Source organism: Anoplopoma fimbria, chromosome 22 (genome assembly GCF_027596085.1).
Source record: "Anoplopoma fimbria isolate UVic2021 breed Golden Eagle Sablefish chromosome 22, Afim_UVic_2022, whole genome shotgun sequence".
NCBI classification, from domain to species: Eukaryota; Metazoa; Chordata; class Actinopteri; order Perciformes; family Anoplopomatidae; genus Anoplopoma; species Anoplopoma fimbria.
The window spans coordinates 3,228,516-3,245,187 of NC_072470.1; the positions used below are offsets into that span (position 1 = coordinate 3,228,516).

At 41.9% G+C, this 16,672-nt stretch overlaps 1 protein-coding gene across 3 annotated transcripts in view; it reads left to right on the plus strand.

The window, feature by feature from the left end:
* The window catches only part of LOC129111774 (collagen alpha-1(XVIII) chain-like), a 32,084-nt gene extending 16,592 nt beyond the window's left edge, over nt 1–15,492 (plus strand). The window contains exons 2-42 of one of the 3 annotated variants that reach the window (XM_054623863.1): nt 2,238–2,779; nt 3,856–3,936; nt 4,017–4,067; nt 4,438–4,513; nt 5,045–5,104; nt 6,486–6,622; nt 6,706–6,723; nt 6,892–7,098; nt 7,178–7,204; nt 7,307–7,369; nt 7,487–7,570; nt 7,654–7,704; nt 7,783–7,914; nt 8,190–8,243; nt 8,338–8,382; nt 8,841–8,972; nt 9,228–9,293; nt 9,373–9,399; nt 9,489–9,587; nt 9,683–9,718; nt 9,910–9,993; nt 10,161–10,193; nt 10,314–10,349; nt 10,436–10,495; nt 11,137–11,214; nt 11,381–11,416; nt 11,509–11,562; nt 11,687–11,764; nt 11,925–11,990; nt 12,101–12,131; nt 12,272–12,325; nt 12,425–12,459; nt 12,543–12,668; nt 12,759–12,906; nt 13,382–13,437; nt 13,573–13,701; nt 13,791–13,823; nt 13,907–14,428; nt 14,521–14,718; nt 14,899–15,008; nt 15,160–15,492. In XM_054623863.1, the coding sequence (XP_054479838.1) occupies nt 2,238–2,779; nt 3,856–3,936; nt 4,017–4,067; nt 4,438–4,513; nt 5,045–5,104; nt 6,486–6,622; nt 6,706–6,723; nt 6,892–7,098; nt 7,178–7,204; nt 7,307–7,369; nt 7,487–7,570; nt 7,654–7,704; nt 7,783–7,914; nt 8,190–8,243; nt 8,338–8,382; nt 8,841–8,972; nt 9,228–9,293; nt 9,373–9,399; nt 9,489–9,587; nt 9,683–9,718; nt 9,910–9,993; nt 10,161–10,193; nt 10,314–10,349; nt 10,436–10,495; nt 11,137–11,214; nt 11,381–11,416; nt 11,509–11,562; nt 11,687–11,764; nt 11,925–11,990; nt 12,101–12,131; nt 12,272–12,325; nt 12,425–12,459; nt 12,543–12,668; nt 12,759–12,906; nt 13,382–13,437; nt 13,573–13,701; nt 13,791–13,823; nt 13,907–14,428; nt 14,521–14,718; nt 14,899–15,008; nt 15,160–15,373 (4,169 nt within the window). In that variant the 3' untranslated portion in view covers nt 15,374–15,492. The remainder of the gene's footprint in view (nt 1–2,237; nt 2,780–3,855; nt 3,937–4,016; nt 4,068–4,437; nt 4,514–5,044; nt 5,105–6,485; nt 6,623–6,705; nt 6,724–6,891; nt 7,099–7,177; nt 7,205–7,306; nt 7,370–7,486; nt 7,571–7,653; nt 7,705–7,782; nt 7,915–8,189; nt 8,244–8,337; nt 8,383–8,840; nt 8,973–9,227; nt 9,294–9,372; nt 9,400–9,488; nt 9,588–9,682; nt 9,719–9,909; nt 9,994–10,160; nt 10,194–10,313; nt 10,350–10,435; nt 10,496–11,136; nt 11,215–11,380; nt 11,417–11,508; nt 11,563–11,686; nt 11,765–11,924; nt 11,991–12,100; nt 12,132–12,271; nt 12,326–12,424; nt 12,460–12,542; nt 12,669–12,758; nt 12,907–13,381; nt 13,438–13,572; nt 13,702–13,790; nt 13,824–13,906; nt 14,429–14,520; nt 14,719–14,898; nt 15,009–15,159) is intronic. The other 2 variants (XM_054623864.1, XM_054623865.1) reach the window with 2 other exon arrangements.
* Nucleotides 15,493–16,672: the final 1,180 nt, after the last annotated feature.

A 16,672-nucleotide genomic window follows, 5' to 3' on the forward strand; every position in this document is an offset into this window, starting at 1 on the left:
GTAGAGTCCCTCATGGTCCACTTTCCCATGGACATCTGACACGCATTTCCTCTACATCTGTCTGCCTGAGCCTCTCTTCACTGGCAGCATCTTTTCCTTCTTCACACGGTAAAACAGGCATCGGATTTCTCTGGGGTTAAATGTTGTAAACTACAGACATGGCACTTCAGTAATCCTCTGTAACAGAATACATGAGGTCATGTTTTAATTGCCCATGCCTTCAGCAGGGCTGTGAAACAGTGCTGTATGTTGTTCCTCCACACAAAGACCCATGTTAGCATGAAGACGAGAGCAGACAGAAGCAGGGTTAACAGTTTCAGAGGCCAAGCTCACACGTTTGGGTGTCATGCCAGCTTCCATCTGTTCTCTGGAGCATTTACAGATGAAGAAACAGCTGATCACATACTGCTAGACTAATAAAAATAGTTATAAATGGGTACAATTATGCAGAAATGAACAGCCTAAATTGTCTCCTGTTAATCATTTCTCCTGCTTTGCAGTTTGGTTCACAGGAAAAACATAAATAAATTCAGAGCCTGAGACTGAGATTGCAACTCTGATAAAGAAATTAGAAAAGTGTGTAGCTGGAGGACAGAATAGTTTGCAGACATTGTTCTTGTTCGTGGGAGCCTTAACTTGGCCTGTTTAGTGGGAGAGCTGTGGTTGGACTGTACAGCTTCCAGATGTGAATGTGTACAGCGTTACAGGATGTTAAGTTATAACGCTGCTGCGGAAGAGGAAGTTTCCTTATTAAGATTTTAACAAGAAATGTAATTCTACATAATTTGACCAGCTGATTTTGTGCAACAGCTGCAGCAGCTGTGTCACTGTGAGATGAATCAATAGCAGGTGCCCTCAGTGGGAAGCTGACCACCCGGCGTGTCCTCCAATTGGACGAAATCCCGACAGAATACAAGGCTTAGCTGTAGTTGCTGTGCATCTAGACACCAGATAACACCACCATTCATGCAACAAGTGGTTGTGAGAACAAGTGTTGAGGATTTAAGTTGGCGAGTGCAGATGTGCAGTTTGATATGAGCTGAGGAATGTGGGTCAGAATAATGTGAATTTACTCTCAGCAAGTGGAAACGTGTGCAAAAAACAGAAACAGAAAAAACGCTTTATCCTATCAACACCCATTTATAACTTTAAAGTAAATGTGAGGGTGAAAAATGTGTCAATATGAAGAATGTGATGTTTCTTTTTCTGTTTAACTTTAAGGCTAAAAAGATTAGCAAATCGACAGGAAATTAATCTGCAACAATTTTACTATTTTCTGTTAAACATTATGTTTATTTTAATTGTGCAGGCAGCTGGTCTTTGTCAGAGTTACAGCTTCCTTTACGTTCTTTGTCTAAACACTAAACTTAGCTTCATGTAATACTTTAACATCATTAATAAACCTCGGGAAACCCCCAAGACCTCTGACCCCTGTCACCATTTCATGCACACATTGTACTTTTTGGTCGTCCCTTCTCATGAATCTTCGGTGACAGGCCGCCCTCAGAGGAGAAGTGTCCGCGGTCTATAACTGCTTTCTCCCCTGTGATGTGGATTTATGGGAATATTATCTGTTGGTCTCTTGGGCTGTTTGAATCTATGGGAACTGAAACATCAGCAGTTTTTTCCATTAATTCTCATTGTTGCATAAAAGTAGAAAGTGGAATCCAGCATTGGTTAAACCACCTAGTCAGACAAACTACTGTAGAGCAACCACTGATCTGTGGTTTGACCTCAAAGGTCAGTGTGTTTGTTTTTCCAGAGGCGCTTGTCGTGGGTCTGTTGAGTCGGTGACTCATTAAAAGCAGTTTCCTAACTTGTAGCGCTTTCTGCTGTGAAAGTTTTTACACATCTGAACCTATATTGTGTCAAGAAAGATTCCTAAGAACAACTTAAGGGACACATCATGTCGGAGAGACTTTGCTCTGAACCACTTGAACAGATTTCCTTTTCAAAGAACTTGTGATTTGCTGATCATTTCTGTGCTTCAAACTTTGGATCTCATGCTGCCTTCAAGTGCACCTCATAAACTCCTACTTTACAAGCTTTTTGGAGACACATTTTCAAGGAGAAATAACTATAAAATATGTTGTAGAAACAAAGTAGTTTTTGTTGGCTGCTGATTTTGTTCAGGAATCTCTAGAAATGAATTCATGTTCAGTTAATTTACAGCTGCATTTGAAGCTGCTTTTTTAAAAAGTATGTCTTTCAGCATTCTGTCTCCTTCCTTCCTGCAGAGGAGAGCGGCGTTTCTTTGCTCCAGCTGATCGGAGACCCTCCACCAGATTCCATCACCAAGACCTACGGGCCGAGGAGGGAGACGGCCTACGTCTTCACCTCGGGGGCAGTGTCGGGCCAGCCGGCTCTGGCCCATGTCCCCAACCCTTTCCACCGCCACTTCTCCCTCCTCTTCCACATCAAGCCCTCCACCCCCGCCGCCTCCGTGCTCTTCTCCATCACCGACGGGAACCAGAGGCTCATGTACGTCGGCGTCAAGCTCAGCGCGGTGAAGTCTGGCCGCCAGAGGGTGCAGTTCTTCTACACCGAGCCCGACTCCGAGGCTTCGTACGAGGCCGCGAGCTTTGAGGTGCCGAGCCTGGTGGACACCTGGAGCCGCTTCTCGCTGTCAGTCTATGAGGAGCAGGTGACTTTCTACCAGGGATGCGACTCTGAGCCACAGGTGGTGAAGTTCGAGCGCTCACCGGATCCCATGGAGCTCGACAGCGCGGCGGGGATCTTTGTGGGTCAGGCGGGAGGAGCTGACACTGACAAGTTCCAGGTAATGTTTGAATCCCAAATGGAGGTACAAAAAAAAGAGGATTTGTGTCACACATTTATTGTAGGAGCTGATGAGGTTTGTCTTTTCCAAATTTGGACAGAAGACGGCTGCAAAATCATCTTACTTTAAATCCAAAATAGGAACATATTCATCTATTAATACAAGGAAAAATAACACCTACTTTTATATAAAATAAATGCACAACACCAGAGTACATTATATAACTTAAGCAACACATATTTTTAGCAAACTGATCACTTTTACAGACTTTTCACAGACAGATTTCACACTTTAGCATTTGGAGAGGTCTATCTCCTGACCATACACTCCAGGGTACCAGCAGAGGAAATGCTCAAGTGCTGAAGAGATGTTTGCTCATCACATTTTTGACAGAAATTAATGAAAAACAGCCACGAATCCTCGTCCAGATGTCACCCACGGGAGCTGGAGAAGTCAGAGTAATTCACTGTGTGCTTAAAGAGCAGGTTTGTGTGTGGAGGTCTGACCTCTCCGTCGGGTCAGATCCCTTTTTTAATATCTCCCTGTTGCACCTCATAGCGGGTCAGGGGCGCACTATGCAACAGGAAGGGTGGACTTCACCCTGATCGTTCTTGTAAATCTTTTACTTGACCCCTCTCACCTTTTGACCTCTGACCTCTCGGCTTGCACCCAGTCAGTGACCCAGGTGACGATCACATGGCCTTTGAAGTGGAGAGGAAATTGATTCATGATAAAAGATGAAATTTGGTCCAAATTCTTCTATTCTGAGCTGCATCTCTGGGCCAAAATCCTGCAAAAAAATACATGTTCAAGTCACATACTGGTCTTTAAGGCAGAATATTCTCACGTGTAAAGCATCATAAAGTCAACCTTGACTGCAAATGTCTGTGTCGTGTTAAAGAGCCAACATACGGGCTCTGTTAAAGTGTTTAAAGATGGTGTTAAAAGCAGCTGACACAATATTCTGCTCTGACTCATTTTAGCATATTTTCCTTCTCTTTGGAGATTTCAGAGGAAGCTAAAGTCATGACTGATGAGTCACACAAAGAAAAATGCATTCTGTGTTTTGTTTTTAGGGTGAAATTGCAGATCTGAAAGTGGTGGGAAACCATCGGGCAGCGGAGCGATTGTGTGACGACGAGGACGACTCTGACGCTGTGAGCATAAAGAAGACAATATTCCATTCAAAGTGTCTGAATGCTTTTGTGTGTAACATATTTTCTTTCTCTGTCTGTAGGCCTCTGGAGACTTTGGCAGCGGTGAAGGCGACAGGAGGCAGACGGGACAGGTTTGTTTTTTCACTTCTCGCAGTTCTATTTTAGCCTGGTGCAAAATGTTTAAGCACTTATGTCGCATGCAACCTTTCAGTTAATTGCAGAACTCGATACACAAAATATAGGTGAATTTAACCCACTTGCAAAAAAAAAGTTGTCCGTGTAAAGACGCCGTTTGTTTTTCTAAATAATGTTTCAGAGTCTCAAGAATAAAGCTGATGGAAAATAGTGAATATATATGTTAAATATCAAGCTATTTGTAGCTTTGTGCAAAAAACCCCACAATCATACGCAAATGTACAAATAATATGTGAAAACATCTGATAATGAGGTATTAAAGTTTGGGGATATTTATCATTTTTAACTATTGCATTATGTCTCCAGACCACAGCTCCTCCCTTGAGGCCGGTACCTGAACCCCCTCTGATATCCTCAGATGGAACCAGACTTAAAGAATCAGGTAAAACCTCCTCATCTCCATCAGTAAATCGCTTACTCCTGCAAATCTTCAGTGTGTAGCTGCCAAGTCGACCAACACACTGCGGGAAAAAATGTGTAATGGAAGTTTTTAATCATACGACAGACGCTGCCAATAAAACGTCTTGTAGATTCACCGTGCTTGAATGCATTAATACGTGCAAAAGGGTACTTGTCTGGACCTGAAGGTGAGGGGAGTTTTGCTGCAGGGTTTTAATGTTCTGGTGACATTAAACTCTTCAGCGCCCCCAAGTGGATACTTAGAGAAGTTTGCTTTAACAATGTCACTTAAGTGCTGAAGAAGTGGTTCAGGAAATGCACTTTTGTCTTTAAAATCTTCTTTAGAGACCTGCATTTGCAGATAAACACGTCTGAAAATCCTACAAGTTTCTTCTTCCGTCACCTCATTCAAAAACTTCAGACAGACATTAATGAGTCAGCACATTCTCCGCTCTACAGGCCAACACTTGCAGGCCTCATGCAGCCGGTTAAATTGTGTCTGTGTTGACTTTAGATGTCAGGTATCAGCGGCCGTCGGTGGACAACAGTCGGTCCGGATCACAAGGCCAGAGAGGTGGGTCACTGGGGGGCAAACGGATCGGGTCGCGCCTTGCAGAAATGCAGATTAAGATTAGGATTATGTCCTGATCCACATGTGGCCATCCTATCACCGTATAGAATGAGCAGTGTGTCTCCTGCTTCTGTGGTTTCTCAGGTGTTGGAGCTGTGAGCATGTTGGTGGAGGCTTACATGTGGTTTCTTTACAATCTGTGCTTGATTCAACATATTATGCTTTAGTGCAAGCAGTCAAAGTTTACAGTTTTACAGTTTTTTTTTTCTGTTAAAGTACAACATCCACTGACATTTATTAAGGCCCAGTGTCAAAATCTAACTTTATGACTCATTATTTCAGAGGATATTGTGCTTACATGTTGCTTATTCCTAAATGAATGTGTTTTTAGTCAAATTATCACAGAAAACATGCTGCTGCTCACAAAGCATCTGATGTGGGATCCAAAAAAGTTGTTCCAACAATTAGTAATCAAGTATTACCATATATGTAAAGGAAATGTTCAAGAGAAGTACTTGCTGTAAGTAATTCGTAAAATAAATCATCATTATTCTAACTTAATCAGTTTATGTACATTAAGTTATCTTTATTAAGCAACAGAAGCTACAAGAATCCAAAATAAATATCTACCAAATTAAATAAAATGTAGTTTTAACTCACAAGTTAGTTTATTTGTTTGGTTCTCAGTGAAAACTGACATGAATACAGAACAAATAGTAAATATACATGTGAAAATGTTCTTGGTAATTATGAGTTAAGCAGTAGTGCCCTCTGCAGAACAGATGGCTTCACTGCTTCCACTGAGCGGAGTTTGGTCACTAGATGGCGCCAGAGTAGTGAGAAAAACCTTAAACTGTCTCAAACTGATGCAAACACATCTTTTCCTTCATAGTTACACTGGCTTTTCTTTTGGTGGTTTTTTTTACACTTTATAGTTGTTGTTGTTGTTGTTATTATTGCTGTATGACTCTTTATTCTTTCTCATAAAAAGTGGATCAGTTTGAGCTGATTTCTGCACAGTCGGTGTAAAATTCATGCTGAATAATTAGAGAAATGTCTTATATATTTACTTACATTTTTGTTTTGCTAATTGCATTGCTTTCATCTCATACAGTGATCATGGCAATCAAGACTATCTTGAATAATTATTTTTACATTTTTCTTACAACATTTTACGCTTGTGTTGATGAGACATTGTAGTACATGTGACTGAAGACAATAATCCCATAATCAATAATGCTTTCAGTGCATAAAATGTGCAGTCAGTATGTCTGCTTTTGCTTTTGTTTTGAGCGTGCATTTGCAAGCGGAGCAGATAACCGTCCTCTGCACGATTTATTGAATCAATTAGTTCCTGACTTCTCTAATGTGACCCGTCCTTCAGGTCCCGGCGGAGCGAAAGGTGACAGAGGAGAGAAAGGTTCGAAGGGGGACACGGGCCTCGCAGGGCCGAAGGGAGAGTCGGGCTCCAGCTCTGGTTCCTCCGGTTCCTCCTCTCAGGGTGGAGAAGGAGGAGAGAAGGTAGAAAACATCACTCTGTGTGCATGAAATGTGTTATCAGCTGCAAATAATACTTAATATTTGTGTGTTTTTCTTTATTTCAGGGAGATAAAGGTGCAAAGGTACGTTAACTTTAATTTAGTTTGGCTCTTTTTGCATGCGATCTCTTAAAAAATAGTAGTTTGATGAAGAAATCCCAGCTGGAGATCCACTTACCAGCTTTTTTCTCAAGCTTTCAACCTCATCACACAACAGTTTTAGCTGAATAAGATGTTCTCCTTCCTCTCCAGGGTAATTCTGGCTTCGGTTACTCTGGTAATAAAGGAGAGCGTGGGGCTCAGGGGCCTCCCGGGCCCCCTGGTCCTCCCGGACCTGCAGCTGAGGTGGTCCGACTTGGGAATGGTGCTGTTGTGCAGCAGGTGTCTGGATCCCCGGGACCACCGGGACCACCGGGGTCACAAGGACCCTTGGGACCTGCAGGAGATGATGGAGAACCTGTTAGTACACAAAGTCTTTTCAACAAATGTTATGTTTTAATATTTAAACTTCACTCACTGGTTGTTGGTTATCTCCTAGGGTGATCCAGGAGAAGATGGAAAGTCTGTAAGTGTTTTTGTTTTTTTTATTGCACAGATTTAGTTATGGACTTCTCTAGGTAATAAAAATATCAGCAGGGTAATTCTGTGGTTTTGCTCCTGTTCTCAGGGTCCCGCTGGAACACCAGGTTTTCCAGGAAGTCCAGGAACATCTGGGGCTAAAGGCGAGAAGGTTGTAGAGGAATAAGATGGATCCATTATGTTAAATTCTTATATTATATATATATATATATATATATATATAAAAAAAAAAAGGTTTATTTAGCGTAATAATGTGTGATATTTCTAGGGTGAGCTTGGAGAGGGTCAACCAGGACCCAGAGGCCCCCCGGGTCTACCAGGACCTCCTGGACCTGGGACCGGTGACCGCCCAGTACGTCCACACTCTAAACACCCTCTTTATTCAGTTTTTATTGTTTCAAGACTCTTTCACTGTATTTTATTTTGTTTCAACAGACGTTTTTCGACATGGAGGGCTCAGGATTCCCAGATTTGGACAAAATCCAGGTACATTGACGATCATTCAAACTAAATATGATTTAGATTTTATTTTACAACATAATGACGGTGTGATTTGTTATCCAGGGTGGCCGTGGTCCTCCGGGCCCCCCAGGACCTCCTGGCCCTCCTGGGGTTTCAGTGGAACTGGGACCCAACGGTCCAGTCACTTTCGGACCCGCTGGACCACCTGGACAGGATGGAATCCCCGGTCTACCAGTGAGTTAATATGATACAGTCTTCATTCCACACTAGAGAGCTGAAATGATTAGTATTTTAATGGAATAGATTATTGTAAAATGAATGTTTAAAGTCATTTTTTTAATCAAAAATGCTCCAAACAGGTTCTAGCTTCTCAATGTGAAGAATTGCAGATTTTGTCAGAAGTGTCAAATCATTTAAATACCTCACTTTGGGTTGTGGGAACTTGTGAAGCCATTCCTCACTATTTTGTGATAATAAGTAATAATAATATTGATTGTGTGCTGTTACAGGGTCCTCCTGGTCCTCCTGGTAGAATAGGTCAACCAGGTCCTACAGGAGAGAAGGTGAGAAAGCACAGATTGATGTCAACTGCTGAATATTTCTCACAGATTGCAAATAAAACCTTTGTTTTTCATCACAAAAATCTTTCCCCTGCAGGGTGACAGCGGTGACCTTGGTCTCCCAGGAGCAGCTGGAGAAAAGGTGATTTTATACTAGAGAATTAAATCTTAATGTTTGCTCCTGAACTTTAAATTTCAAAAGCAAAATTTGTGGCGGGTGCATCTGGATAGATTCTGTCCTCCGTGTTTGTTGCCTTCCTCTAGCAAACCTCGCAAGACTTTTTCAGCGGCCTGTTTTCTTATTTTGCTCCATCCTCTACGGTGTGTAATGGGTAGCAGGTACTGGGGGGGCTCTGCTTTGGTGGTTTCCTTTCTTTCAAGCTTTAATCAGTTTCCATTTCACCTCTTAACATATGTCGCTGTGAGTGAGTCCACTTTTATTCTGAAACTTTCACTTTTCCAGTCTGATGTATCTCACTTCTGTTTTTTTGTTGAGACTTCTTTCTATCTCTGCACACGTCTCCTGCATTTACCCTCACCTGTGTTAAAAGTCTCTTAACCCGCTGATAAGAAGAGTCAAACTGTCCTTCCTCACCTCAGGGTTCTCAGGGTGACCTAGGACTGCCAGGTGCCTCAGGGCAGTCTGGGCTGGCAGGGCTTCCAGGTCCAATGGGACCAGTGGGACCACCAGGACCCCCTGGGCCACCAGGGCCTCCGCACCGCTTTGGTCAGGTATGTACATGTGAAACACATACAGGTGCACAGACTTTATGAATCTGAAAATGATGCATATTTCTGCACACAGTTTTAGACATGAATCCAAACAGAGAATATTTAACTGCTCTAACTGTAAAATAATCAATAAAAACATGTAGAAAGTGAGCCAGTAGGAGAAAGGAAATGCCATGTACAAATGTATAAAAGAAGATTATACCGTATCATTACATTTGTGATGGACAGAAACCTTCTCCTCCTCTCTCCTTACAGGGTAACCATGATGGATATGAGACCAACAATGGCTTGCTTGGACTCAGTGGCCCACCTGGACCTCAGGTACCCAATCACCCAAACCTTAAACCTTCTCTTTGCAGACGACGCCTCGCCTCATGTTTCTATTTGTTCTGTCTTCTAGGGTCCAACTGGTATCGCAGGTCTACCTGTAAGTACTGCAGAGTAGCTGTTATTGTTGGTATAATTATTAATGGAGGGATATTGTTGGTATTAGAAATGTTTTATCATGATTTCCAGGGTAGGCCAGGTCTGCCAGGTAACCATGGAGACAAGGGATCAGAGGGGCCAAGGGGAGCTCCTGGGATTCCAGGTCTGGACGGGTTCACAGGACAGCCGGTAGGAGCCCAGATGAATTATGGGAGTTTTTGTAAACGATAAAACGTATTTTAATAATTTAATTAATAATGTTAATATATTTTTATTATTTTAAGGGTGAAAAGGGAGACGGAGGACTGAAAGGAGAGCCGGTGAGTCATGGGATAAATATTATATATATATATATATATATATATAATTTGTTTAGCCTTTATGAGCATCATTTTTTGGTGGTGAATATATAATAGCACTCCAATTTGCTCATAAACCACAGTTATTATTTTATTTCTCAACCTATGTCAATGTCAACATGCTCTTCTTCTGGATGTTTTTTTTGCGGCAGGGTGTTCCAGGGCGAGATAGTGTGCTACCTGGACCTCCAGGGCCTCCCGGTCCTCCAGGACAAGTCACCTACCAGACGAGCGATGTGAGTCAGAGATCCATAACATATGAAGAATTAATTTAACCCCCACACTAAAGCCTGCCATTTAATCACTCATTAATGTGTAAGTTACTCATATTCACTAACGGTCACTGCCTGCAGAGCTGTTTGTTCACCGCCACACTAACTGTCCTAACTTTGTCTTGCTGTAGTATAATGACGTTTATTGGAGCGAAGGGTGGCAGGTGAGTTTTTCCCTGACTGACCTCACCAGACAGCTTAACTAAACTAAAGATGTTTTAACATGTTTGCATGTTATTTTTCTTATATACTTTCTTCATGTGTTATCACTCTCTCTTCTCCAGGGAGGGAATGGACTTCCAGGTCGAGCAGGATTCCCGGTATGTATCTTTACTAATATCCCAAAGATTAGAAATGAATATGACAAAAAAAGACAGAAGTGAGTGTATTATGTGTTTTTATTTAGGGGCCCTCAGGACCAAAAGGAGACAAAGGAGACTCAGGTCCTCCAGGATATGCACCTAAAGTAAGATAATTCATATTTTAATAAGTTAATGTAGCATTTCATACACTGAAAGATGCATGCTGAATGTTTTTCTTTGAGCAGTATTGCGTAGATAGATCCACCCTAGATCAGTTAGACGTGTACAAACCAAAAAGATATCCAAATTGACTAAAACATTACACAAAAGAACAAAAAAAGACACATAATTACTCCAAGTTAATCTATTAAATAATTACTATTATCATCAACATAATCTGTCAGTTTAATTTACCTACTGTCCATCTGACAGCTCAAATTCATGACTAAACTATCTCATAATTGTGAAATTAAATAAAAAATCATAATTTATTTGCATTCATATACATTTTTAAGATAGAGTATTTTGTTATTTTGAGATATGAATAGTATCTCCCTATGATTACAGTATAAATATTCTATTACTTTCTATTTATCTAGAAAACATAAATATATATTTTCTGCAACTTTACGACAGAGATTGCAAGTTAAAGCATGACTTTTTTCTGGATAATATGGGATGTTTAATTAAGTTTTGGAAAACGATGCCAATATCCTGCCCTACAAATTAAAAGCATCACAATACTGTACTTTGTTATCTGAGTAGTTGTTGGTATGTTTTGAGTTCCACATGTTGTTTTGTTCAGGGGGAGAAAGGAGAGCCGGGTCTAATCATTGGAGCTGACGGTAGACCTCAGTACATCGGTGGGCTGGCAGGACGGCCGGTAAAAACCTTTATGAATGACCGGATAACGAGCTACAAGGATACAATCACGACATTTCTGCATCACAGCTCAAATTATATGACATGTTACATGTAGCTTTCTTTATATAAGTGATTAATTGCCTATAATGCCAAAGTTTACAGTGTGTTTGTGTATTTATTTACAGGGCGATAGAGGACTTCCTGGCCCTGAGGGACCGCCAGTGCGTACAGTATTTTTATTTACCATGTTTTGAGTAACTTACAGCATCAAATCAGTATAATAAACCTTTGTGATTATTATTTTCTTCTCCAGGGTCCTTCTGGTTCTTCAGGACAGAAGGGAGAGATTGGGATACCAGGTAGACCTGTAAGTCACTTTAATATTAATACAAACAAGTCCACCCTTCCACGAGGAGTCAGATTTGTTTAATTTATACACATAGGAGCTTTCATCTTGTTCATCTTTGATGTCGAGATGTGTTTCCTCGTAGGGTCGACCGGGGCTGAACGGCGCCAGAGGAGAGAAGGGAGACTCAGGAACTGGATCTGGATCTGGATTTGGTTACCATGTGAGTATCACAGATTTTGTCCTATTTAAAAGTTACATTACATTACATTACAGTCATTTAGCAGACACTAAAGTTCCCTGAGCTTCAGTCCCATTTGCTTTGAACCTTTTCTCATCAGGCCATCAGCACACAGTAATCAATGTTTGTTCTTGTGTTCCAGGGTCCTCCAGGTCCACCGGGCCCTCCTGGACCTCCAGGACCTTCTGGTCCCACAGACAGACTCAGAGTGAGTCAACACACGAAGCATTTCTTTTATTTATTGTTTTTTCTTATTTCTGTCCAATATATAAAAAGTAATAAGTTGTTTGTGAATGATCATCTTTGGGTTTTTTTCAGGGATTTGAGGATAACTCCAGGTCTTACCCAGGTAAACTTACTTCATAAAGGAATAGTTTGACGCTTTTTGATACCACTCCCATGTCACTTAGCTTAGCCTAGCATAAAGACTGGAAACGGGGGTAAATAGATAGCCTGTTAATACTTTGTTGCTGTTCCTCTTGTTTGTAGCTGTTAAAGGAGAGAAAGGTGATCAAGGACCACCGGGGAGAGTTGAAATTACAGGTAGCACCTCTTCGTCTGTGCACGTTTGCAGAAATAGCAGAAAAGTAAAAAAAAAAAATTAGGACAAATTCAAAGCAAAGCGTTTTGTTTCTGATCCAGGTGCCGGATCAACCTTTGACCTTTACACTTTGAGGGTAAGCTTCCACTCTGAAGATTTTGGTTCACTATTAGCATCAGTAGGATTTTTTATGAATATGTCTTGGATGTTTGTGTCCAGAATGAGTTGAAAGGTGAATCAGGGAGTCCGGGTTTCAAAGGAGAGAAAGGAGAACCGGGTGGAGGATATTATGACCGTCCTTATGGAGCAGGCGGAGCCGGAGTCCCAGGAGCACCTGGACCTCCTGTAAGATCCCTCTGTTAAAACATTAACCTTTATGTTTAAATAAGACAAAATATTAATTAAAAAAACCCTTTTCCATCCTTGTTCCATCAGGGCCCAAAAGGAGAATCCACCGTTGGCCCACCAGGCCCTCAGGGGCCATCAGGTCAACCAGGAAGAGGTTATGATGGCCAACCTGGACCACCAGGGCCGCCTGGACCTCCAGGAGCCTCCTTACCTGGAGTTCCCTGGGGCGCACAGAGTGAGTTATGACCATAAACACAGACACATATTCACCATTAAACGCCCTTACAAAACGGGGGCGTTTGTTTCGTGCTCACATCACTTTATGTCGTTTTTGTCATGAATACTTTCACACAGAACGTGAATATTATGTGTCAAAAAAGTAACATAGTTATAGTAATAAAGTCTTCAAAAAGGACACTAACTTGTACAACAACATGGAGGCTCCAAAGACTTTATTACTCCTTTCCACCTGCCCAAACCTCTGTTCTTACCTTTCACAATAAAAGCCTTAGACATGCGTAACAGTTTGCCAGAGGCGACTCAAATTCACATAGATTCACTTTTATTTAAAAGTGTTTCAATTGTTGCAGATTTGCATTTCTGCCAGTAACAGCTGTTTGTATGCAAAACATTCGTATGCAAGTATTCTGCATTTTTCTGTTGTTTTATAAAAGAACAACAGAAAGTTCAGTCCTATTTTTGAATGACAGCTATCAATATTCCTGGACCACCTGGAGTCCCTGGACTACCTGGACGCTCATCAGGGGTAAGAACTTGTTTGCATGGGTCAGATTTTTCTGCTTTATTATCTAACTTTATTACATGAAATACAAATTCACTGTCATCTTAGCTGTAGGACAAAAGCCTGGTTCACGTAAGAGTGTTGTTTATGTGTTTGCAGGTGACAATTTTGAGGTCTTATGACACCATGACAGCCACCGCTAGAAGGCAGCCTGAGGGCTCTCTGGTCTACATCATAGAACAAACAGATCTCTACTTACGGGTCCGAGATGGAGTTCGTCAAGTCCAGGTAAAAAATAAAAAAAATGTAAATCTGCAGGAGAGTCATTAAAACACTTCCTATGTATATTCATGCTGTTTTCTCATTTATTTTTTCAGCTTGGGAGCTACATTGCTTTGCCCAGTGAGGATGTGAGTGAAATTCTTCCTTTTTTATCTCTTCTTCAGAACATATAATGCCGTGTTTTAATACATTTAATGCATTTAATCTTCAGGGTAATGAGGTAGCAGCGGTGGAGCCCCCTCCAGTTGTCCCTTATTCCCCAGACCACCACTCCAACACAGACCCGCAGAGGCAACCTGAGACTCCGGTCCACGGCGACTCTGGGCACCAGTCACACCCGGACCCCCGTCAGCCGGACCCTCGATACCCGGCGAACCCTGACCCCAGATACCCGGCGAACCCTGACCCCAGATATCCGGCGAACCCTGACCCCAGATACCCGGCAAACCCTGACCCCAGATACCCAACACACTCTGATCCCCAATACCCAACCCACTCTGATCCCAGATACCTACCTGACAGCCGGTACAAGGCGGATCCGCGGTTCCCAGCTCCCACAGATCCAAGGTTTCCGAGTTACACCGACCGGATAAACCAACCAGACGGTAGGTCTTCTGTGAATACGGCCCAGGAACGCCCTGCCTACCCGGACACTCGGTACGCAGTCACCCAGCGGAGACCACCTCCTCCTGTGCCCCAGACCCCAGTCCACCATCATACCTCAGGTCCAGGGGTAAGAGAGGCCACTTTTAAACCATCACATTTCTGCTCTAGGTTTTACTGTTAATTGAACTATTACAATTGAGCATATTTGTGTTCCTGCAGCTCCACCTCATCGCCCTGAACAGCCCTCAGACCGGCTCCATGCGGGGCATCCGCGGTGCAGACTACATGTGCTTCACTCAGGCTCAGGCCATCGGGATGAAGGGGACGTTCAGGGCCTTCCTGTCCGCCAAACTCCAGGATCTGCACAGCATCGTCCGCAGGGCCGACAGGGACCGCATGCCGATAGTCAACCTGAAGGTATCCAATGGTGGTTCTGCTACCATTTAAAGGAATACTTTAAAGCGCATATGAATAAAAAACAGCAGCTGCTTAGCACAAATACTGGAAACAGGTGGAAACAGCTAGCCTGGCTCTGTTCAAGGGCAACTAAATCTGCATACAATATTTTTTTGTTACTAATTATCTAATCTCTGTCAGGACGAGGTTCTGTTTGACAGCTGGGACGCCGTCTTCAATGATGGCAGGATGAAGGACAACGTGCCGATCTACTCCTTTGATGGAAAAGACGTTCTTAATGACAGCACATGGTGAGAAAATGTCCTATAAATGTATAACACAATATACATATAAACAAAGGGAGAAACGTACTCTGTTACAAAGGAGAAAAATCACAAATTAAACGTAAAAAATTCACCAAACTTTCTAAATTCATGCCATTTTTTCTCTTTTAATAACAAGGCCAGAGAAGATGCTGTGGCACGGGTCGACCGGCGCCGGGCAGGGCCACATGGACAGCTTATGCGAGATGTGGCGCGTGGACAACCGGGCGGTAACCGGCATGGCTTCGTCGCTGCAGAGCGGCAGTCTGCTGCAGCAGAGCGCCGGAAGCTGCTCCAGCTCCTACGTCGTGCTGTGCATCGAGAACAGCTACACCAGCCACGCCAAGAGATAGACACAACACACACACACACACACACACACACACACACACACACACACACACACACACACACACACACTAGACGAAGGAGTCATGCTTTTGTCCACACATACTTTTCTATCTACTGTAAATAAGTATTTTTTTCTCATGAATAAATAGTTTGTTTGGTAGCCCCTCTTATATGGTGCTAAACAGGATCATCCCACTTATTGAACCTAAGTTAAGCTCAGGACTGATTTAAAAAGATCTATTAGTAGTTCCAAAACTGTTAACAGCGTGATGAATGGATTATCCAAAGTAACAGGCTCACAGGTTCTAGATTCCCCCAGTTTGTGCCGCTCATGTTTGACCGTTACATTGAAGTCACAGAGCTAATGTTCATGGGTTTTTCCCCCCAAACAATCAGGTTTAAAAACAGTTAAATTGAATGCACAATAGAAATTATTCTATACCCTTTTACCTTTCATGATCAGGATGAAATTAAACAAAGATGGGAGCTGGAAATGAACTGTGTTCTGCCAAATTTCTACTGCAAAATAAATCAGTAACATATTCAAACAAAGGGGCTGGATGAGGATAGTCGATGGTACGAGAGGCACAAGTCGGGGCGAATCTAGTAAGACATGTTGCTATTATAGCATGTCATTTTTCAATCCTGTGATCTCTATCTTATTTTGGCGGGACAAAATATTAATAAGGAATATCTTTGTCACACAACAGCAAACCCCCTCTCATTCTTGTCCATATGTCCAGAAAGAAAGTTTATCTCAGAGAGGGATATACCACTGTGATCATACGTAGAAATTACATTTGAACATACCACAAAGACCTGAAAAAAGTATATAACACAGCACATTTACAACTCAAATACTTATTTTTTTACAGTATTTGTCGGTGCTGTAGTTGAAAATAGAGTAATTGAAATACTCAGTTGAGTATCGGCACAGTTTTTTTTAACACATTTCAGCGTTAAAGAGCAACATAAACCTGAGTTATTGTATATGAAATATGTTTTTTAACTGCTCTTCCTTTACACTGATGTTATCTGTAACCCATAGCACTTGAGTTATAGCCTTTTTTTATGTTTGCGACTGTCTTTCTTGGGAAGATGTTTTTTCAAAATAACATAAGGGATATTTATTTTTTATAAACCGTGCATTTTCTATAATGTGATGTGAATGCTTTCACAAAGAATAACATTTCCAAATATATCCAGCAAATGTGCAAACCCTACACAAAGATGTGTAAAGCTTATTGAAAATTAGATATCTGGATAGGATTCAGCCATAAATGTTTGTCTATGCACTGTTG